General features: G+C 45.2%; 1 protein-coding gene and 1 long non-coding RNA gene across 6 annotated transcripts in view; one reads left to right on the top strand and one right to left on the bottom strand.

Moving 5' to 3' along the window:
- Window positions 1-1,516, bottom strand: part of LOC309375404 — a 113,819-nt gene extending 112,303 nt beyond the window's left edge. The window contains exon 1 of the long non-coding RNA XR_014170912.1: window positions 1,383-1,516. This is a non-coding gene — a long non-coding RNA (uncharacterized lncRNA). The remainder of the gene's footprint in view (window positions 1-1,382) is intronic.
- Window positions 1-24,402, top strand: part of AHDC1 (AT-hook DNA binding motif containing 1) — a 193,708-nt gene that overhangs the window by 67,672 nt on the left and 101,634 nt on the right. Inside the window, exon 1 of one of the 5 annotated variants that reach the window (XM_081920489.1) lies at window positions 6,779-6,993. The exons of the other annotated variants lie outside the window; for them this stretch is intronic. Within the exon in view, the coding sequence (XP_081776615.1) occupies window positions 6,915-6,993 (79 nt within the window). The 5' untranslated portion in view covers window positions 6,779-6,914. Of the gene's footprint in view, window positions 1-6,778; window positions 6,994-24,402 lie in introns of those variants that run through there. 5 annotated transcript variants of the gene reach the window in all.

Consider the following 24,402-nt stretch of genomic DNA (forward strand, 5'->3'; position numbering starts at 1 on the left):
GTACAGAGAGGTATCTCAGCCTGGAGCCAAGTTCGGGGAGCCGTGGGTGCTTCAGCACCCACAATAATATATTGTGGAGGCTGGGCCCCCTCAAAGTCAGTGGGCAAAGTTGAAGCCCATTTTTGCGGGCACCCACAATCTTCGGTGCATGATGGCACCTATGCTCGGCCTCACCACAACATCTGTGCCGACAACCATCTTTCGCTGTGGGGAGCGGTCGGCGAAGCTCTTTTAAAATAAAATGGAAAATTATGGATCCATAATGTGGGGAGCACAACCTTTACTTGGAAATGGGTATTGAGACATGTTTTCGCCTCCAGGCTTGCACAAGATATGTACTGTGGAGGGAGAGGTTGCCTGCCTTGTTTCTTTCTGTGCCACCCAGCACTATCCCAGAGAGTCTTGCCTCACGAGAGCAGAAGAGCCCTGCTAGATTGGGCCAAATGCTTATCTATTCAAGCGTCCTGCCTCCCACCATTGAACAAATGCCTGTGGGAAGTCAAGAAGGAGGACATGAACATAAAACCCCTCTGTAGCTACCCAGCTGCTAGTATTCAGTGACATAATACCTCTGGCCCAGGAGATTGTATGTAGGCATTGTGACTAGTAGCCACTGATAAGACTTAGCCTCCTATGAATTTCACTAGCCCCCATTGTACAGCCACTTCGGTTACTGGTCACCCTGTGCCTGAATATTCCACAAGCTCATTCCTTTGTACTGAACCTGCTACCAATTTCACAAGGAGCTGCAGCCATTTCTGGGTCTCCAGTGAGGGTAGTGATATACAATTTGTTTTCAGAACTGCCTTTGTCTACCAAACAGGCATGTACCAATTGCTGTACACAATGAACAATAATAATTTGAGTCTTTTTGGAGAAATAGGCAGGGCAGGAACTTAACAAATAAATGAGTTTTCATTATCATCTCTTTTATCATACTGTATAGTGTGAGAGGAATGGAAAACTGCCCCATGCTTTCTCCATGCTATGCATAATGTTAGTAATGCCTGTGATGGACCCTCCTCCCCTCTCCCTGGCCTTGATTCCCTCCCCCCAAAAACCCTGAAAAGCCTTTAATACAGAATTGTGGAGTTGGAAGGGACCCTGAGGGTCATGTAGTTCAACCCTCTGCAATGCAGGATTCTCAACATGCAGTCAACCATCCCAGCCCCTGCTTAGTTTTGCAAATGTGCTAGCAGTTTTATTGCTTCACCATTAGGGTCACCATTCTACGGGAATTCATTGGGGTCATTTGTAGTAAAAACTTTAAGCGGTTTACAGGAAACAAGTGGTATATAAATTTTGCTAAATAAATGAATTTTTACTAAGATTTTCTTTTGGATCTGGAAAAACCAAGTTTGAATTTGGGTTCAGCCATTAACTTGTTGTTGTTGTTTAGTCGTTTAGTCGTGTCCGACTCTTCGTGACCCCATGGACCAGAGCACACCAGGCACTTCTGTCTTCCACTGCCTCCCGCAGTTTGGTCAGACTCATGTTTGTAGCTTCGAAGACACTATCCAACCATCTCGTCCTCTGTTGTCCCCTTCTCCTTGTGCCCTCCATTCTTTCCCAACATCAGGGTCTTTTCCAGGGAGTCTTCTCTTCTCATGAGGTGGCCAAAGTATTGGAGCCTCAGCTTCAGGATCTGTCCTTCCAGTGAGCACTCAGGGCTGATTTCCTTCAGAATGGATAGGTTTGATCTTCTTGCAGTCCATGGGACTCTCAAGAGTCTCCTCCAGCACCATAATTCAAAAGCATCAATTCTTCGCGATCAGCCTTCTTTATGGTCCAGCTCTCACTGTGGTTGGCAATCAACAACTTTTTTTTTGTAAAATAGGAATATAAATACACTTCCCCACCCCCCTACCCCTGCAGTAACGTGGGAATATGGTTAACCAATTGTATGTTATTAGTAAAGACAGATGAGTTAAGGACACGTAGAAGGATATGCACAAGTGATCCTGATGCGAAGTGCAGGGTTTTTTTTTTAAAGGCGGGGGACTTTGAATCATATTGAAACTCTAGTTGCAGAGCGTCAGAACAAGCCCTGGAAATGCTGTGGCTTTTGTTGTGCAAGCTTCTACCTGTCTCCATGGCTCAGTTTCCCCACTCACTGGTGGCACACCCTTTCGTCATGTTTGCTTCACCTCTGTGCTTTGCCATGGCTGGGGATGCTGCACCTCAAAGCTTTGGTGCATCCTGGGCTCACAGCTCATGTTATGGCAGCCCTCTGGGCATTGAGATTCTTATATTCTTAAAGCTCCTTTCAGGTTGGTGAGCAGGAAGCAGGCAAAGCAGCAGGTTTGTACACATGGCTTGGCCTGGCTGGGACTCTGGGACACAGCAGTTGGTTTCATTCCCATAGGGAACGGGTTTTCCCCTTCTCCTTTGCTTTTCTAAAGGCTCCGACCCTGAAAGCACGGTCATACTCACATTGTGCAATACTTCTTTCTGCAGTTCTCTCCCCCTCCCCTCTTGTGATAATCACGCAACCTCCCTACTGCATCTATTAGGTGGGGTGGGAAGAGAGAATAACTCTGCATTTTTGTAGTATTTTAAAGCCTCTTGGTATAGAAAAGTAATTATTTGCAGGAGTTTTGGAGCAATGGAGTGTCCCCCTACCAAAATAAAAAGCTTAGAATGTTGTGAGCATTGAGTGGGGGTGTCTTGTTAGTGAATTCACAAACAAAATCCAATAGCTGCCCATGGCTTTTTAACGTACAGTGGCTCATGTGGCAATCCAAATAGAAACAAGTGAACTAACTTGAGGGTGGAGTAATGCATTTACTCAGATGCTGCAATTCACGGTGCAGGGTGCGTCCTCCAACTAAAATGCTGCCTTGATGGAAGATGTGTGGAATGCAGGCAACAAAATAGGAAGCAGATGTATATTATGCAAAGCCAGGTAGCATAAAAAGACCTTGATGAGGCCGAGTCCATATCAATGGGAGTGTTTTATTTCACTTTGCTGCCCCTAAATAATCTGCATGTTTTCTGTTCACATAGCCCACCCCACTTTGCAAGCTTTGTGTTTGCATAGCCCCCCCCCCCCCGCAACCTCATGGTTGGAACTTTTATTTGTAAACATGGAATGCTACTCATTCAGCTATACAGCTTCCAATAGGTTTGATGCTTAAAGGGGAAGGGGGAAATGACAGGATAGGGATGCTGACAGCAGTTCATTTTCAGGATCACAGGGTAGTCAAGTTTTTGGGTTCACAAGTTGGGAATTAGTGGCTGCCAAAATGCACAGTTATTACTTTTAGCTGAGTATCAGTTATTATATTGTTGTGGAGTATATCCTATATGTGTTCTGTTTCATGGTAATTGTCGTTTAAGCCTTAATTCAAAGGTTAATTGTGGGGATTATTTAGCATTTCAAAACAGACAAAGTTAGCAAGGTGCCTTAGCTTGGATGTAGTCAGGGTCAAGTTTATCACAATGTGGTTTGAGTTGGGAGAATGGCTTTTTGTGGGTGGATCGGCACCACCAGTATCTTGGGGCAGAGGAATTTATTTGTTCAAAAAAATGTAAATACCATTTGATTGTAATACAACCTCTAAGTGGTTTACAAGAAATATTAATGTTATAAATACAATTTAAATACAAATACCATTTAAAATCATTTTAACATAATTAAAAGTAACAGGGAAAAAAGATTAAAACATACCAACACCTATTTATATAGGTAGACTTGCCTAAGCAGAAATACTCTAAGCAGAAGCTGAAAAGAGTATAGTGAAGGCACCTCTCGGATGTCACTAGGCACGGAGTTCCAAAGTGTAAATGCCGCTACACTAAAATACTGATTTCTTACAACTGTATGGAATGTACATTTGGAAATGGGGGGCTTGACTATGGTGCCGCCACCACCATTTTCAACATTTGCCTTGTACTGATTGTGATGGCTAGCTCTTCTCTGAGAGATTTGGGGCACTGTTCAACTAAACAATTGCGCTCATGCAAGGATTACCACTAATGCAATGGAACTCCCCACCATGCAATCTGTCCCTCCTTTGGCACAACCCCTACATTTTGGCCTTTATTGTCTGCTGAATAAATCAGAGAGCTTTCACCTTCAATGACTTCTTCCCTAAAACCCCTTCTATTCCCCAGCTAAGAAGCTTTTGGTCTGATATTCGACCAACTTAACAAGTTGAACTTTTAGTGTGTCCTTTATTCACTTTCTTACTATTTATCAAGTTAATTTTGCCATTGGAAAGATTAATGTGTGGGCAGCCAGTGCTGGAGATGCGTTTGGTTGTAGTTCCAGAAACAGAACTGTGTTTTTAAAGCAGCTAACTTTTACATGGCAAGACATTGGCATGGGTATTCTAATGCATTTAGACCCTGGTTTTAGCTGGATCCTTCTATTTATAATGAGATCTGAGCAAGCTGCTGTTTGTGGAGTGTGTGTGTGTGTGTGTGCGCGCGTGCGTGCGCAATCATATATCATGTATATCTGGCGATGGTTATGATTACAGTACCAGTGACAGAAACAAAGCACCATTTAAATATAGTAGAGCCATATATATCTCCACCATCCTCCTTCTAGCTGCCCACTGAAAACAGAAAAGTAGCCCCCAGGAAGTTCTGGGGGAGTTTGCCCCTTTGAATTGGCCTTTTATTTATTTATATATTTTTAAATCACAACTGCATGCAGCTTTGCAAAATCTCCACTAGGAGGTATTTTTAAAAGAAAAATATATACATATATATTCCATGCTGCTTCCGCTGCCTGCCTTTCTGTGTACACAGTGCCAGAAGAGTGAAAATTGCCTCCTTAACACTGTATGTGTGTGTCTGGTGGCTGATGGGCTGTTTTAGGGTGGAGAAAGAAGGAAGGGAGAATGTGGGCCACCCACATGGTTCAGAGGAGCTGGGTGGTGGGCATTTAGATAAGGGGTTTTGACTGGCAGGCTGTGGTCAAGTGTGGTGACTGGGATTGTGTGTGCGTGTGTGCGTGTGTGCGTGTGCCAGCAAAATCGAGATTTAGGAGAGAAAAGACTTGGCCAATTCTATACCCTGTAACTCCTGCTGAAGCTGGCAAGGGGATTTGGAGCTTGGGTGCAACTCCGTCTTTTCCCCGCCTCAGTAGGTTCCTTTTCACTCTTTAAATAATATCTAGCTTTACCAGGTAGTTGTTTTTTTTTTTAATGCTGGAAATTAATTTCCGGAGCTATTTTAATTTTGCTGTATTTAATTTGATGCTTACTTTAATTAACTGCTGCTTAAACCTTCTCCCAAGCTACTTTCAGATGTCTGTGATTGCTGAACTCGAGTGGAAAGATGGGCTGGAGGGAGTCTGGGGAGCAGCAGGGGGTGGCGGTGGAAGGAATGGATGGAGATAGGTAGCCCAGGTGATAAATGTCCAATGCCCTCCTCCCCCAACAGCTCTTCCCATCTGCTCAGTCCTACCTGCGTGCGTAAGGCACCTGAGAGGTATGTTCTTGGATAGGTGGCCTGTAAGTTTTTGCATGGGACAGAGACACTTCCAATAGTCAATCTTTTTCCTGCTTTTCTTTCTCTTTTTTTCTGCTCCCCTTGCCATTTTGCTGGCTAATTAAATTGTAGCACCTTTAAATAAGCTGTCCTTTGAGTCATTGCCAAATACAGCAATGTTCCTTTGTCTGTCCCCTCACCCCCTTGCTCACAAGATACTATTTAATGAACCCAGTAGCTCCTTTTAAACTGGCTATGGGTTATTTTATGCTGATACCAGTTTAATCCAGTCTTCTGACACGTCATGAAATTGTACCCTCATCACTGTCTACACACATGTGACATACCCTCCAACATTCCCCAGATGATAATAGGGACATTTCTCACCCCCCCACCAACCAACCCTCCATTTTTTGGTGTTCCCCCCACAAAACATTTCCCACCAGAAAACGGACTAGTGCTGCCGCCACTACACCAACGGGACACAGTACACACAACCTCCACCACCCCGAAAAACAACCCCTGAATCCCGATTTTATTTTATTTTAATCTGGCTGGGGAAATAGGGAAATTCCAGGATCAAATCAGAAGCTGGAATGGCTTTTGTAATACTAGGACTGTCCCTGGAAAATTGGGGCACTTGGAGGGTACGATGTGACCCCCCCCCCCGCATCTTTCTTCCCTTGCATTAAATCATACGCCATTGCTGTTGTCCTCTGTCTGACTCTCTCCTTCCCGCTACAAGACTCCCTGCCTATCCCATCTTGCGCCATATCTGTTCAGCTGGAGATAAAACAGCTCAAGGTCCACAGCTGTAGTGGAGTCTGCAACTCCACTCACCCCACTGAGCAGTCCTTGTGGGGTGATAGCTTTCCCTGTGAGAAACTGAGGCCTAGAGCACTGGTATTACTTACATGAACCAGGCGTCTCATCTCCAGACACAGAGGGCTCCATGGTGAACTGGCTCTGCTCCCTTAATTTATGCCTGCCATATGTGTGCCTCCCTTTTACACTTTGCTTTACTGGGTAGCATGGTATCAGCAGAGACTAAAGCCTAAATTGCGTATGAGTCTTGAAACACTGTGTCTTTGTGTGTGTGTGTGGTTGTTTAAAAACAAACCAGGTGTACACAATTCTTGCCTCAAAGGGTAAAAGAAGTAGGATGTACATTTGGGGAGAAAAGGAAGAGGCAGCAGCTAAGAATAACAATAGTAAAACTTTCACACCAGAGCAGTGTGTATTCATTCTTTCTGGTGTCGAGTTGCTTGTTTTTCTTCTCAGTTACTGCAAAGGTGTCTGGGGCAGGAATTGGAGCCCGTTCAGTGACACTGGGCAAGTGGGTAGAGGGAAATTGGGACAGGGTCTGTTTCAGACAACGTTCCCTCAGGAGCTCAGATCTGCTGGAGCAGAGTTGGCTTATGAGCTGGTTAATGAACACCAATTTGTGGCACCTGGCAGCTTGATGCAGGTCGATGATGGAGGGTAGGGGGAATCTTCCGGAGGAGGGAGAGAGCTGGGAACGGAGAGATCAGAAGGGATGCGACGATGATGGTAAGACAGCGAGAATGTGTTATTTTTTGCTTGGCAGAGGGGGCTGCTTGAGGACAGTGGGTTGTGCTTGCAAGAGAGGCCTGGGCCTAGTTGCTAGGAGCAGAGAACCTGTTTACTGAGGTTTCCTGTCAGGGATAATTGATTCCTGTGTGCATTTGTAAAAGAAAACTGAGGCAACTCTCGGTTAGGCAGAGGCAGATTGTTTTGTGACAGGGATCAGCAGAAGAAACTCAAACATGGGCCCACGGTGTGAAGTCTGGCAGTCTCAAGGGGGTGTTAAAAATAAATATAAAAATGCTTAGCTGGACCTGGGGTCACCTGGGAGGGACTTGAGCAGCTGGGTCCATCTTGACCTGTTCCCTGGACTTTGAATGCTGATTCCTTTCACTCATACCTCACGCCCACCCTGGTGAATAGAGCTGAGGGAAGAGTTGGGCCCAGGCAAATGACATATTGCAGAGCATGGTTGATTGAGTTAGGGAGGATGTTATTACAGCACAAAAGGCCTCTTTGGGATGCCGCTGAGGAACTGACTCCAACATGGCCCGCCTTAGCCTTTCCCTTTGGACTCGATAGAAAACTCTCCACGACCTCAGCTTTATACAAGCCTTTCAGATTAGTAGTTCTCTGGGAGAGGTGGTGAGCCAGAGGAGTTAAATGACCATTTCTCTGCGCAAGAAATTAAAGCAACCGATTGGGGAGTGAGCAGGAATAGAAATCAAAGCAGTTTGTATAGAATATAAAATATGCATTAACATTATTGATGAAATTCGGAAGTTAAAAGCCTGTTGACCTCAATCTGCCTTATAAGGTAAAGGTAAAGGACCCCTGGATGGTAGTCTAGTAAAAGGCGACTATGGGGTTGTGGCACTCATCTCCCTTTCAGGCCGAGGGAGCTGTCATTTGTCCACAGACAGTTTTCCGGGTCATGTGGTCAGCATCACTAAACCACTACTGGCGCATGGAGGACTGTGATGAGTGCCAGAGCACACGGAAACACCATTTACCTTCCCTCTGCAGCTGTACCTGTTTATCTACTTGTACTGGCATGCTTTTGAACTGCTAGGTTGGCAGGAGCTGGGGCAGAGCAATGGGCGCTCACCCCATCATGGGGATTCGAACCTTCCGATCAGCAAGCCCAAAGAGGCTCAGTAGTTTAGACCATAGCGCCACCTGTGTCACCACCCAGTTAACAATATAAGTTGGGAATAAAATTCCCTTAAAAAATCACCGTTGCTACTGTTCTCTTTAGTCCCCCAGTTCCAGCCTCCCTGTTTCTTTTAAAGCATTAATTTGCAATGCACACATAGTTAAGAATGACCATTACAACTAAACAGAGTTTGTGCTAAGAGTTGAGCAAAATGCAACTGATTTAATACGCACATCAATCAACAACAATTCCTTGATTATGTGTTATGGGGGGATCAGTTTTTAACCTGCAGGAGCTAATTTTAAATGCCAGGACTGAGTGTTAAAAGCCCATTTAAAAAAAAATCTATACTGATTCTGGTGTAAATAATTATTAAAGAAAAACATTACAAATGTCATTTCCTCATAATGGTGAGTAGTTGGTTTGGTGTAATCAAACTTACTTAAAATTAAATGGTCATTAGACAGATGATTAAAGGTTTTTTGTTTTGTTTTTTTAGTAAACTAATCATTTGTCAACCAAATCTGGATTAATATATGCAGAAGAGCAATATGGGAGTATTTGCACCCCCAGTGAGCACTACTTTTAAACTATCATTAGTATTGTCCCCTCTTATGCAACCACAGCATTAAAGGTCTTTGCTCTCTTATACTGGTTAGACTGAGTGTCAGTTTATGACCTGGGAGACCAGGACTCAAATTCCTACTTCGCTGTGAAGCTCACAGGGTCATCTTAGGCCATTCATTGCCTCTCACCCTAACCTACCTCACAGGGTTGTTGTGAGCATTAAATGGTTAGGGGGAGAACAATGTATGCCACCTTGAGCTTCTTGGAGAAAAAGGTGATACTGTATATAAATGCAGTGAATACCTGGAAAGAAAACATCTACTTGGACTCTTCCAGTTCTTCTGTCATTTCAGAGTTGAAACTCAGGTCTTACCTTACAGAGGCTCTGTATTTGAAAATGTCCTCTGTTTGGAGGGCTGCCTGGTCCAAGTCTTGTTTAAAAATAAAGAACCCTAAAGCAGAAGAGCAGGGGAGAGTCATCTCACTTAGCACCTGAATGGCAGACTAACCAGGCACACAGGTCACCTGGTCACAGCATTTCCCCTACAGTGAAAGGTATTGCATTTTAATTTAAATTATAGAAATTGTTTCTAGATTTGGGCTGCTTTTGGACTGCTCCATAGAATTAGCATATGCAGATTGTATGCAAATAGAACCACCTTTCATTTTCTGTTTGGGTGATGTATTTCCTCTTGATGTGTAAGCGGCCTCTTGAAACCCTAAATATAGGTAACAGGCAGACATTGGGCGGTGGAAGAGGGGAAAGTGCCACAGTTGGTGTGGAATCGTGTTGCTCAGTGCTTTCTCTCTATGGATTTTGCTACTTGCACAACTTCCACAGTCCACTCATGGACTGCTCTGTGGCAAAGGTCCACTGGATGTGCAAAATTGGCACATCCCAGACTTGCCAGTGGCTTGTTCTCTATGTGGTTAAAAGGCACAATTGGTCAACCTTCTGAGAGCTGTCTTGCTCCTTCCTTCATTCTGTGTTGTGGTGGGTCTTGGTTTTGCAGCTTTTGACCTTTGCCGCTGGTGCTAGTGGTCCTTAAGGCCCTTGCAACCTAAGGAAGAAGTAAGGAGGAGGGAGGTGGGCTGGGTCATGGGCTAAAAATAAATGAGAACTGAAGGGAAAGATTGAGAAAAGAAAAGAGTTAAAGGGCAGAATGTGATGTGGAGGGGAGTAGGTAAAATTTATCAGCTTAGAAAGTTTCAACCAGTGGGGAGAGGATCTAGAAATGGTAGATATACAGGTAACACAAGAAATTTCAGGGGTTGCCTAGACATGCCTTACAACCCCTTTCTTTGGAGGCATTTCCCCTTGGAGTGAGAGTGCTTCCTAGTGATATTTCATAGTATTTTTTTAAGGCTGATTCTGTAAGTTCCATTTTAGTAACCAGGCTTTGAACTTTTCACACTTGTAGATGGGAGTTTGGGAGGATTAACCTGATGAGTCTCAAAACCAACAAAAACAATCCTACTGGGAAAGTAGATGTATTTATGTGCAACTTTAAAATGCACACACACAACACACACACACACACATAAACTGGGCAGTTACATCAGAATGGTTTGTCTTCTGAGCCCTCTTGTTTGACTTGGCCACCCACTTGACACCTCAAACTGTCAGGTCCTCTTTGATCTTCTCAACTTATTCTGGATAGAATCCTGGGGTTGAAATAGCACCTGAAGAGACCCTCAGAATCTCTGGGATTGGTCTGCACAGCAAACACGAGCTGATTCTCCTATAACATTTCTTGAAGTTCCTCAGCTTTCCCTGTTTTGAATTGTGAGCATTGCAACTGAGAAGCGAGAGGGCTTAAGCCACTCTTAGGATCAGTGTTGTTATTTGGGGACAGTAAGTTTCCTCTCCTCCTCCCACCTCTAGTTTCTTATGTGCTAATGTGAAGACAGTCTGTCTTTTACTGCTGGAATGGCCACTGGAAAATGCCCCTGGCCCATAGGATTCAAGCTTCGCCATTTATATCTTGATGTCAAATCTGTTTTAGTGAACCACTGAAAGGTTTGTCTGCAGTTCTGAGCATCCCAACAGAATTGGCATTAGGAAGATAGGAAGCTGCCATATCCAGAATCCCTTGGTCCATGTAGCTTAGCATTGTCTATGTTGACTGACAGCAGCTCTTCAGGTTTTTGGACATGGGACATTCTGCAACCGAACCCCCCCCCCCCCAAGAAGGCTTGCAAACAGACCACTTTCTGTTTGTCCTGGTATGTTTCTGGAACTTAAGACTGGCTGTCAGACCATGTTTCTCCATTAGAGAAAACCTATTGAGTTTCCCTCCCCCTTATGTAAAGGTGTTTTTTTAATACTTGTGCAAAGACCTGGAACCTGGTTGGGTTATTTATGCCATGTGTGAAAAACATCAACTTCCCCTCCTCTAGTCCCTCCAGAGCTTGTGTGGGATAGTGACGTCTCAACATTCAGTAGTGTAGAGCAGCTTAAAGGTAAAGGTAAAGGTACCCCTGCCCGTACGGGCCAGTCTTGACAGACTCTGGGGTTGTGCGCCCATCTCACTCAAGAGGCCAGGGGCCAGCGCTGTCCGGAGACACTTCCGGGTCACGTGGCCAGCGTGACATTGCTGCTCTGGCAAGCCAGAGCTGCACACGGAAACGCCGTTTACCTTCCCGCTAGTAAGCGGCCCCTATTTATCTACTTGCACCCGGGGGTGCTTTCGAACTGCTAGGTTGGCAGGCGCTGGGACCGAGCAGCGGGAGCGCACCCCGCCGCAGGGATTCGAACCGCCGACCTTTCGATCGGCAAGTCCTAGGCACTGAGGCTTTAACCCACAGCGCCACCTGCGTCCCGTAGAGCAGCTTAGTAGGGTTGTATTTGTGGATGAATGTGGCACACTCCAGGTGTGGTTGGACTCCAACTGCCACCAGCCCAGGTCAGCATAGCCAGTAGTTAGGGATGGTAGGAATTAGAATTTAACAACATCTGGTGGGCACCATTGTTGGGTGCTCCCATTTTAGGGTGTGGTGGTAAGGAGGAGTTGCTGGCTTCAGTGAACCCCTTCCGTTTTTGAGAAGGTGGCGGCAGTGGTAAGGAACAAGCAGTAATTGGCAATAAGGTGCTAGGTGCTATAGGATTTGGTTGCTCTTCTCTAGAGCAGTGTTTCCCAAACTTTTTTGGGCAACGGCACACCTGTTTACTGAAAAAAAATCTCACGGCACACCACCATTAAAGCCCCGCCCCGTGACGTCAGCGCGCAGCGTCACGCCGGGAGGGACGCACGAAAGTGAAAGTTTTTTCCCTCCCCCTTGCCGGGGAACCTCCAAGCTTTGGGGGTGGGAGGAGGCAGCAGAGCGAGGGACTGAGGGACGGCGGCAACTGAGGCGGCGGCGGCTGTTGTGGTGGTGGCGGCGATAGCGGGCGGAGGAGGGGGCGGCGGCGGGGCTTGAGGAGCCGTCGCCGGGAGTTGCTGCTGCTGTTGTTGCTGCTGCTGCCCGGACATGCCGGCCTCCTCCTCCTCCGCTGTCTCGCGCTCCTCCCTTTTGCACGCGCTGCCCCGCCGCTCGGCACCACCACCGCGGAGCCGCCCCCGGCTCGACGCGGATCCTCGCCGCCGCCGCCTCTCACCGCCCGACTCGCCCGCCTCCCTCCCACGGCACACCAGCCAATGTCTGACGCCACAGTAGTGTGCCGCGGAACACCGGTTGGGAAACACTGCTCTAGAGCAGGCTGCTGATGGGCAGGTGGTTAACATAAGAACATAAGAAGAGTCTGCTGGATTGGGCACATCCAGCCCATAAGCAGAACCTCCTATCGTTTTCAGCAACTGGTATTCAGAAGCATTATTGCCTCCAACTGGTTCTAGGCTTAGCCTTTTCCTTGATCCGGCCATTCTATGGGTGGGGTGGCTTTTTTGTATGGCATATGAAGCCCCCACATGTGGTCTGAAGTAGTTACCTATGTGCACGATTGCATATTTGTGCGTGCCTGAGCAAGGGAGGTGTTGTATGTTTGAACTGTGTTGTTTGTGTGTGCTATTGCAGGAGACTGCATGTGCTCAGAAGAGAGGATCTGTTTATCTATTGTGTCTGTGCTGTCTGCTGTAGAAAGGGACTAATATTAAAAGAAGGTGTGAGCTCTCTGCCAGAAGAACATAAGAGCCCTGCTGGATCAGACCCAAAGGTCCATCTGGTTCAACATCCTGTTTCCCACAGTGGCCAACCAAAATTCCTTTGGGAAGCCCACAAGCAGAGTAGGAAGGCAGGCAGTTCTCTCCTGCAACTGCTTCCCAGCAAACGGTATTTCATTGTCTTTCTGCCTCTGAACATTGGTGTCTATATAGCAATTTTGACTAGTAGCCATCAATAACCTTATCCTTCATACATTTATCTACACTCTTTTAAAATCCATCTAAGCCAACGGCTGTGGCAGCAAATTAATAAGTTAACTATCTGCTATATGAATAAGTCTTTCCTCCCCTTGTCTGCCCTGAATCTCCTGTCCCATCAGTTTTATTGGTTGACTCTTGAGTTCTAGTATTATTAGGGAGGGAGAAAAACATGTCTTTTTGCAGAGGAAGCAGATAATTTTTACAAACCCCTTTTGCACTTTTTCAAAAATTAAACTTCTTAATGCTTTAGCCTTGCCTTGAAGGGAAGCTGTTTCAGTGCCCTGATCACTTTGGTTGCTTTCCTCTTCACCTTTTCCAGCTCTCTAATACCTTTTCTTAGTGCAGTGAGCGGAACTGTAGATAGTATTCCAAGTGTGGCTGCACCAAAGGTTTGTATAAGAATATTACTATACTGGCAACTTCATTTTTGATCCCTATGCTGGGTTAGCATTTTCACTGAGCCTGTTCATTGTGATACCAATTCTCTTTCCTGGTTAGTCACTTCAGGTTCAGATCCCATTAGTGTATATGTGTAATTAGGTTTCGTGGTTTTTTTAAAGTGTGCACCACTTTATACTTGAACAACATTTGCCATTTTGTTGTGTATTCATTCAGTATGGAGTTGCCCTCTTGGAGCTCTTCCCAGTCTGCTTGGGTTTCCACCACCCACAGTAATCTGCAAACCTGGCTACCTCACAGTTCATCACTAACCCACTTCTGGAAAAGTTAAAAACTGGTCCCAGTACAGATCCTTGGTGAACCCATTTCTTCTATCCATGTCTATTTAATTCCACTCTCTGTTTCCTGCTCAACCAGTTAATATTCCTTAAGAGGACCCAGGAGCCTTTGGTGAGGCTTTGTTTTTTGCTAACCATGGTTTAAATATTATATGCGGATCAGGCCACTAATGCAACTTGAGCTATAGAAACTTTCTTGTGTTCTAACAAGTAAAAAGTTTCAGATGCAATTAGTGTGTGTGTGCACATGCGCACGGAGATACATTGTTCAATCCCATGCTCTAAGAATATAGGAACCAGGAGTGGGCCACACCCCTAGTGCCAGACACCCCTTCCCTAGTGACTACATGTGCAGGACAGACATCTGTAGGGAGGGGGCCTTGTGCATATACCGTAATTGTATGAAGGCTTCCCCAGAATATGAAACATTGACTGAGTACTCTGTACAACAGGGCTGGGGAACCTTTTGCCCTGGGGTTAAAATGCAACCCTTTAGGCTTGTCTTTCCCTTTACTCTCTCCAAGTTGCACCCTCCTTGAGTGTTTTTTGCCTGGTAATGGCTCCTGCTTGCCTGGATGCGTGATAGAAAGGGATATAAGAGTATGTATAGAAATTAACCTGCTGTGCAAAGATAATATTTGCATCCACTACTCTACCCCATTTTGCCTCTGGCTCCACCCACCCTTTGGAAGACTGCCAAGAAAGGAATTCAATCTTCGGGTTGGAAAAGGTCCCCCTCCCTGCACTTCAGACATTTGTGCTGTATCTGCAGTCGTCCGTGTGGGGCTACTTGGTGCGGTTCGCCTCTTTCCTCCTTTGTGAAACCCGGGAGCAAAGAAGCCAAGATAGGACTTGCAAATGTTTGGCCATTTGTAAGTGTGGCTGTTGTGTAGTGGTTACTGTCTCTCTGCCTAATCTACCTTGCAGGGTTGTTGTGAGGCTGAAATGAGAAGAAGAGAGAATAATGGATAGAAATGTAGGAATAACTAAATATAGCAAGTAGCACCAATAAGATATCATTAGCCTGCTGATCATTGATATAAATGAGGGGAGTCCATTGCTCGTTGTATCAGCCGATGGAAGGTACCAGCCAGGTGGGCCATGACCAGACCTCTACGACAATGGATGGAAGCATTGTGAGTTGATTTTTTTTTTTTTTTGTTATTTTGATATATTTCTCACCCTTTACCTTAAGGTCCCATTTTAACAGTTTAAAATGCAAGCTTAATACAAGTTCTGAAACCTGTGTTGCAGGAGATGTTTGATGCCTGTGGCCCATCATACGAGCAGCATCTGTTGGGGTGTAGTTGACAATGCTGAACGGTGTCACAAAGCTCCCCTAAAACATACCTGGCTTAGGTGCAGTTGTAACCAAAGAGTCTCTTTCTGAGTACTGCCTAAAAGTCCACCTGTTTGGTGGCAAACCTGGCCTGTGTCAGAAGTACTTCAAGTTCAGCCATTTTGCTTGGGGTTTGCGTTGTGTTTGTGGACATGAAGCTGAAGCTTTGGGCCACTTCCAACTTCATTTTCCAGGCAATGGTCCACAGCACCATGTCCCAAGATGTATGTGCACAGTGTAAGAAAAAACATATATATGTCCTGAGCCATGAGAGTACTGTCCAACATAGATCCAGTCTGAGGAGAGCTGTTGAGTAAGGCTGTGTACATTTCATACGTTTAAAGCACATGGCTCCCTCCCCCCCAAAAAATCCTGGACTATAATTTACCCTACAGTTCCCAGCATCCTTAACAAACTACACTTCCCAGGATTCTTTGCGGGACATCATGTGCTTTAAATGTATGGTGTGTACACAGAACCTCGCACACTGCATTTGGAACCACAGTGTCACTGAGTACCCATCTTCTCCAGGAAACAGATATGTGTTCTCATCCATGCATGTAAAGGTACAGACTTTCAATAAATAAACAAAGCCTGAAGCTGCCCTCTGGGGACAGAGGACAGACTCTTCCCCACAAGTTTTATGCCCAGCTGTATTTAATTTGGGATGCATTATTCTCCCCCTTTATTGGAGAACAGGATCTTTTGTGCAGAAGGTGGGCTTACCCTCGGCAAGGACAAGGCTGCTGGGATGTTGGTGGCTTCCTCTTGTTTTATCCTTGCCTCAGGTCAGCGCATGCAATCCAGCTGTTGCCTGTGCTCTTCTCCTTTGTTTGCTTGCACACCTTTGCAGTGCATTCTGGGAAGCCCATCCCTCAGTGCCAAACAGGCTCTTGCGAGCAGAGAGACGGAATAATTTGCAAAGTAAAGCAGTGGAATGTGGAACTGAATGGGTACAGAACACTTGTGAATATAGGGTGGAGGGGGTTGTGGGTTGTGCCTCAGGCATTCCCAGCTGTGCCACACACAAAAAGCCCCTTATGGTGTGTGCTGCCAAGCCAGATCCAAAACAGGATTTGCTGTAGGCGGGCTGGTCAACACCTAGGCGCTGTGTGTGTTTTACCACTGGATTTGTTTTCTGTTGGAACGAAACTAGCACGGCATAACCAGTGGTGGTTCAGTTAAATTTAATACTTTATTGTTGGATCTTCTGTGACAAAATACTCTTACCAATTTTCCCATTGGAGGTTGATGTTAAATTTGATAGCTGCAGTTCCAAGCATCCCTGGGGAACTAGCGTTAAAGAGGCAGGGCAGACTGTTTTGGAGTTGAGGAGTAATTGCTGCTGTTCTCTTGAACATAAATAGTTGGCTAGCAGCATGCCTCTTTTCAAATGCAGCACTGTTTCCCCTACTCTCTCAGAGGGGCCAGGGGACTGGCACTGAGGAACTAAGTGTGGAAAAACAGGAGACAACAGATCTCAAAGGAACTCTGAATGTGGATGCTCCCAGAAGTGATAGAGCAAATTCTGAAGTTGTTCCTGAACACGAAAAGGAACATGTGAATGGTGCCTGGGCATGGCTGCTTGTGGAAAGTCCTGATGTAAGAAGCATTCAGCCAGAGCAAGATAAAGTGGCCCACCATATAATCGCTTGGTGATGCAGTTTTTATTTATATTTATTTCATACATACATATGAAGACCAAGGCACATGCAAATATGTGAGCTTTATAAACATGCTGTGCTTTTCAGCTCACCAACAGACTATTGATTCACAGGCAAATACTTTTCGGACTGAGGATGTGGGTGGCACTGTGGTCTAATCCACTGAGCCTCTTGGGCTTGCTGATCAGAAGGTCAGCGGTTCGAATCTGCACAACGGGGTGAGCTCCCGTGGCTCTGTCCCAACTCTTGTCAACCTAGCAGTTTGAAAGCCTGCCCGTGCAAGTAGATAAATAGATACTGCTGCGGCAGGAAGGTAAATGGCATTTTCGTGCGCTCTGGTTTCCATCACGGTGTTCTGTTGCGCCAGAAGCGGTTTAGTCATGCTGGCCACATTACCCAGAAAGCTGTCTGTGGACAAACACTGGTTCCCTCGGCCTGAAAGCGAGATGAGCGCCACAACCCCATATTCACCTTTGACTGGACTTAACCATCCAGGGGTCCTTTACCTGTTTTTTAACCTTACAGTGTCCTCTACCACCACCACTGCAGTTTAATAGTAATAATAATAATCATCATCCTTTGGAAAAGATTTTTAAAAACACCATTCCTAAAGATAAAAGCTAAGAAAATAATAATAGATTAAAAGAAGAAAGAGAAGGTGAAGCCAGAGGTACCTCAAAGCTGTTAATAAACCAGGTGAAGTGGAGCTCTTTGGGGATAGATATCATGTTGTAATTGAAAGGCGTTAGTGCTTTAGAGCGATTGGAGTTGGTCTAAGGAGGTTCTGCTTCAGGAGGCCTCCTCCACAGCCCATCCCTGTGGCTCATTTGCAGCTCACTAGCAGGGAAGTAAATTTACTAGGGACTAGATGGCATTCTATTGACAAAAACAGGATCTGTTTTTTCTCACCTTCACTTCTCTCCCCCTTCCACCATTTTTCAAGAAGGGACAGCTGGCACCTCCACACAAATGAGATTAGGGTCTTGGATGTGCAAGGGTGGAGGAGTGGTTTGAACAGCAGGAGTTGAAGGCTATCTTAAAAAGCATAAAGGCTGTCTGTCCTCCTGCAAAGCTTCCTTGTTGTGGACCCCAGCAGGGAAGAGGGATACTGCTGTGGGAAAGGAAAGGATTATCACACTGGCCTCTCTCACCTCTGGGAAGAGGAGGAGGAGGAGACTGCTTTCTGCTAGGAATCTGCAACCCAACTGGTGTGTGTCCTGCAGCTGTGGGGCTGCGGGTGATGGGCAGGGATGGTCTGCCACTGGGACAAGCAGGGATGAGCCCACTTGGCCATGCAGAGCCTGGAAGTCCTGGGTTTGATGGAACAGAGATGTGACTGCATTGCTCTGCTTTGGCTGGAGGCCGTTCCTGAGGCAGTTTTGTTTCCACTAAGTATTAAGAATAAAAGAGCAGCTCCTGATCTTGTGTGTGTGTGTGTGTGTGTGTGTGTGTCTGTTCCCTTCCAATATCCATAAACTCCTTTCCTTTAGCTGGTTGTATGTAATAGGGTCATCTCTTTAATATGCAAGGAACAAGGAATTCATGCAGATAGACAACTCCCATTGCAGTAGTTTATGTAGCTTGCTTGATGATTAAATTGTATATAAATCTTGTTGGATTAATTCATTAAAGAAATAAAATTATCTCTGTGGCCAGATTCCTCTTCCCACCTCTAACTGTGTTGTGTGGCCACAACTCCTAATCAGATGAACCTGTCACTGCTTCAAATACTAGCTTTTGATTGTGTTGAGCTGCTCACCTGGAAGTACAGTATTGAAACCCCGTGTTGAGTAGTGGTAGCCAGTGTGGTGCCCCCAGATGTTGTTGGACTATACTACTACCAGGTCTAGCCAGCATAGCCAGTGGTCAAAGAATGAGGGGAGTTGTTGTTCAACAGCATCTAGAGGACCATAGGTTCCACATTCCCCCATTCCCTATTCTACAGAGTTTAAGCAAGCATTCTGTTGTTTGCTAGTTCACTGCCATGGGACAATGCTTGAAAGACCCAAGATAAGCCTATAGATGTAGGATAAGAATGTAAGAAGAGTTTGCTGGGTGAGGCCAATGACCCATCTTGTCCTGCATCCTGTTCTCTCAGTGGCCAACCAAATGTTTATGGGAAGCCTGTAGGTAAGAGCACTCTCCTCTCCTGTGGTTTCCAGCAACTGTTACTCAGAGGAGTACTGCCTCCAACCTGGGGGTGGAGCATAGCCATCATAAATATTAGCCACTGAAAGCCTTTACCTCCATGCATTTGCCTAATCCTCCCTTAAAGCCAGTCAAGTTGGTGGGAGCAAATTCCATAGTTTACTATGCACTGCATATAGAAGTATATTCTTCTTCTTTTTGTCCCAAATCCTCCCAACATTCAGCTTCATTGGATGTTCACCAGTTCTAGTGTTAAAAGAGAGAAAGAAAATAATTTTAGAAATCTAGTTTGGTGATCATCCAGCCATCCTATCATCTTTCCTGTTTATGTTTTGCTAGTGCTGCTTGCACAGCTTACCTAGGTCTGAGGTTTATCCCTCCACCCTGTGTGCCCCTTTTCTTCCCCCTTTTCCTTGTTAATTAACTACTCAGTGTGCTCTGGTGGTCTGCAAAGACTGAAACAAAACACAGATGTTTATGCAGGTCCAGGTCCAGATCTAGTTCCTTGTTCTCATCCCCACATTGCAGCACTTCGAGTTGCGGGCTTTTCCCGTTACGGACGGGTCTCTGGAACGGATCCTGTCTGTAACACGAGGTACCACTATATAGCATTCCTAGAGTGGAACAAAGCAAGACTTGCGGCCCATTCTTTGAAGTCTGTTTCATCAGCAGATACATGTTTGCAATGAAATCTGCCAACTGAAATGTTGTGGTGGCCCAGCATTGTAAAGCCAAATGCTGAACCAATGCACATTGTAAGAATTGGGAGCATTAGTTAGAAAAGTATTTCAGAATAATGCATGGTTGTACTTAATTGAATTGTAATCACTATTATTTTTAAAAAGTTTAATAGACACAATGTATACATATTTTTATCCTAAGGAATGGAGACAGATACTGTATTGAGAGCCTAGTCCTGGGCTAGTGTTTGGGAGTGATGGAGAAGCTAGCATCTAAGGCAGAAAAGTACCGTAATCTGAGGAGTGCCTTACTTGAGGAAGAATGTGGTATTAAAAAGTTATTTGTGAGGGTGCATGCATGTTCCCTGCTGTTGAGAGGTCCTAAACTCTATCTATTTTATCTATCTATCTATCTATCTATCTAGTATCTAATGCCTTCATAATTTTTCTTAAAACCAAAAATAAGTCCTCTCTGAGTAGAAATCCTAACATTTTGACTGGTTGAAATCATCATCATCATCATCATCAGCAGCAGCAGCAGCAGCAGCAGGATCAAACTACAATGTTCAGCTCTTCTCTCTGCTTAAATTTATTTAAAACGTGGATATGGGTTTTCCCCAGAAACCTGTTGGGACTGCTGCACTGGGAAAGTTAAGCCTCCTACCGTCACCGTTTTTCTGATGTAAATTGCCTCTTCTCTTCCCATGCTGCTAAAATGCATTGGTAGTTTTTAAGACTTGGCATTGGTCTGAAAACTGCATCATTATCTATACAGTACTTGCAAGGTTTTTGGTCTAGTATTCAAAAACCCACAAAACCAGTTAGATAAAGCCATGTTTGAAACCCGCTATACCTGTTTACCACAGGCTATAATGCTCACACTACAAGCAGTGATCCTTGTCTCATACCACCTGAGATACCTAGGCTGGAGACTCTCTAGCTTTTATGGGTTTCCTTTTTGTGTGTTACAGATAGGTAGCCGTGTTGGTCTGCCATAGTCAAAACAAAAAAAATTCCTTCCAGTAGCACCTTAAAGACCAACTAAGTTAGTTCTTGGTATGAGCTTTCGTGTGCATGCACACAGTGTATCTGAAGAAGTGTGCATGCACACGAAAGCTCATACCAAGAACTAACTTAGTTGGTCTTTAAGGTGCTACTGGAAGGAAATTTTTTTGTTTTGACTTTATGTGTGTGTTTAAGTAAACAAATAAAAAGAATTCTATACTGTCTTTTATCAAACCAGATTCCAGATATAGTATAGTGTCATATAGAATAGATTATATAACCTAAAAACCAATACAATACAATAAAAAAGGAACAACTATAATAAAATATGCCAGCTAAAAATTCCAGTGGGGTGTGTGTACAAACACTGTAAGCCTATGCCTGCTTCCCTCTGTGTGCCTGTGCATGTGTATGGAATTATGGTCCACCTTGAAATACAGCCCTTCCTCGCCAAAAATTTGCCCAGCCCTGGTGTGCTCAAAGAGCCCTCCTAGATCAGAGCAAATGTCCATCTAGTTCTGCTACCTATTTGTATGAGGACCAGACATATGCTTCTGGAAATCCTGCAGCAGCCTTCACAGCTGCCAGTTTTTACTGTTCTTCTGCCTCTGAAAATGGAGGTTCCATTTGGCTATCCAGGCTAATAGCTGTTGCTTCACCTGTCTTCCCTAGGGTTTGAAATTAGCAGAGTGCCAGGTGCATTGTGCACCTAAAGATTCTCCATTTGCGGGCACCTCAAAAAGTCTGGGTGCCATTTTTTTGTGCCTGGCTGACACTCAAGGATTACTGAAATGTATGTGTTGGAAGCCTCAAAGTATATGTTAAATATAGACAATATGTTAAAGAGTTTAACAATAAAGAATAGAGTGTTTTGAAAACTGAAGTATGGTACCAATAATTTTATTGTAAACACAAAAATAAACATGTATTAACAGTTTCCGCTAAAAATGTGATTTTAACAACGTGTCACTTGTGTAAATTGTGTATTAATTCACGGTTATCAAAATAATAAAATGTGTTTCCGACACCCCACCCTACCCTGCAGTGGCAACTAGACATTCTGTTTTGTTGCCCAAAACCCAGGCCCCAGAAACGATTTGGCTTCTAGCTTTTCTATCCCAGTTTTTAACACAGGTCTTCCCCCATGGAATCGTCTCATCTGTTTTTGAAGTCATGTAACCCAGTTGTCTAGCACGCAGGTGGCGCTGTGGTCTAAACCACAGAGCCTAGGGCTTGCCGATCAGAAGGTCGGCGGTTCAAATCCCCGTGACGGGGTGAATTCCCGTTGCTCGGGCCCAGCTCCTGCCAACCTAGTAGTTCGAAAGCACGTCAAAGTGCAAGTAGATAAATAGGTACTGCTCCAGCAGGAAGGTAAACGGCGTTTCCGTGTACTGCTCTGGTTCGCTAGAAGCGGCTTAGTCATGCTGGCCACATGACCTGGAAGCTGTACGCCGGCTCCCTCAGCCAATAAAGCGAGATGAACACCACAACCCCAGAGTCGTTTGCGACTGGACCCAACAGTCAGGGGTCCCTTTACTTTTTTAACCCAGTTGTCATAATCTCCTTTTTTGATAGCAAAGTCCATTACTTAATTATGCATTTTGTGCAAAAATATTTGTGTGCGCGTGTCTCATGTATATATATTCAGTGCTAGTCCTACTTGGAGCAGACCAGCTGAAATCAATGAACGAAACTAACTTAACTTCATTAATTTCAGTAGCTCTGCTCTGAGTAAAGCTTAGTTGAAGACAACCCATAATCTTTCAGGCACATACACAAACACACTAAAATCACCAGCATGTTTCCACTCCAATCAGCACCTTTGAAAAAGCATCACTTTGTGAAGTTTTCTTGCTATAGTGCTGCTATTGCTGCCACCTGCCTCGGTTTCCCTTTTGTGTTGATGAGGTAGGTGGCACTTGCCCAAGGCAACTGTGTGTTCAGGAGTATGCGAACAGAAACTAGGCTAGTGTGCTATCATAGTTGTCCCCCAGCACCTTTTTGCTTTATAAAAGTTGCAGCATAAATAGCCCCCTGCTGTTCATATGGACAGTGCACATTTCTTTGGGTGCCCAAACCAAGACAAGGCTTGTGTGCATTACTGGAACGACAACATCCTCCCTTGTGCAGGAGCAGTTTGGTTATTAAAAGCATGCACCCAATTTTACATCAATGATTTTGTATATGTGTGTGCATTTTATCTCTTTAAAGCATCTTAAGACCCCGGGAGTGTAGCTATGTGGTCCAGACCTGGCCCTTCTGGGTTCCCTTGCTGGTTTTGCCCCTTGACTATGGAACTTTAGGCATAGCTATCTCCTGGATAATGAGGAGGAGGGGTGATCGAGTTCTCCTCCTGGCAGAGGTGCCTGGATGCTGATATGCATTTCCAAATTAATGAATGTCTGCAGAGCACTGTGGGATGCCCAGATGAAAGGCAGTGGAGAAGCACAAAGGTATTATTATTGTCACTTACTAATTAAAATGTTCCCCCCACCCCCTCCCTGGGTTTTTTTTTTGAAGCACTGCAAATCGGTATTGGGTTCTGAAAAGCATAGCTTACCCCATCTCAGCAGGCAGCTGCAATCTTCCAGGGAGAGAATCTTGCTTGCTGTTTCCTCACTTTGCTTTTCTCAGTGGAACAGGGGGCCAGAGCGCCAGAAATTAAGGGGGAGAGGGAGCTGGAAGAGAGCCTCCCTTTGAAAACCCTAACCTTATTTTCCCAGGTCTGATGCCAGTTTCCATGGAAACAACAGCCAGGAGCAGAAATAGGGGAACCAGAATCCAGAAATGCAAAGCCTGAAGCTCCTGTTAATTTCACTCGCTGGATTCCAGTTCCCTTCCCCCTCCCGCCCCCTAGGAAACTGACATCAGATGGGGGAGCTTAGTGAAAGGCTTTTTTTGCTTTAGGACCAAATTCTCTCTTTGGACTCTCTCTCTCTCTCTCTCTCTCTCTCTCTCTCTCTCTCTCTCTCTCTCTCTCTCTCTCTCTGTGTGTGTGTGTGTGTGGCTGGCAGAAGCCGCAGGCAGACTTTAGCCCCTTTCTCCTTCCTCCCCCCCCTTTTTTTTTACTTCAACCCTCTTGTTTCTGGAAAACACTCAGAAAAGCTGTTGGCAACTGGGCGCAAAGCTCCTCCCCTGGCTATTTCAGTTGCTGGCTGACTTCTGAGGGATGTGAGTGAGTGTCGGGTTCCAAAACCCAGCCACAGATTTGGACCCACCTTGGTTTTCAGGCAGCAGCTGGGCTACAGGCTAATGAGCTAACTTGTTCCAGACAGCGCTGCTAGCAATTCCATCCTGCCTGGGCACCGTAGGGAGGCTGGAGAGCAGCACCGCGGTCGGAATTTTCAGCGGCCAATCGAATTCATACTTGCACAGCAGCCATGTTTCCTCCCCCCTCCCCTTTACAAGGCCAAATGAAGTGGCCCCTCTATTTCTCGTAACTTTTTTAAAAATCCAGTGCTGAAAAATCTGAAAATAATATTTAGTAGTAACATGGTAACTTGCAGCTGATATATTATTTTTGTAGCACATTGCATTTTCCCCCCAGTGCTGCAAGTATATGTATTGGGAATGGGAGGGGTAATTTGGAAAGTATGCGCAAGACAGCATTTCTAGAGCTTTGCGGCAATTACCTCTGCACCCCCTAGGCCATCCTAGTTCACATTTTATAGGTGGTAAATTGAGAGAGGGCATGCTCAAGGCTGCCCTGGCAAGTCATGACTAACCTGTAACTTGAGCCAATATTGTGCAGGTCTCTC

Source organism: Podarcis melisellensis, assembly GCF_964234715.1.
Source record: "Podarcis melisellensis genome assembly, chromosome: 8".
NCBI lineage: Eukaryota > Metazoa > Chordata > Lepidosauria > Squamata > Lacertidae > Podarcis > Podarcis melisellensis.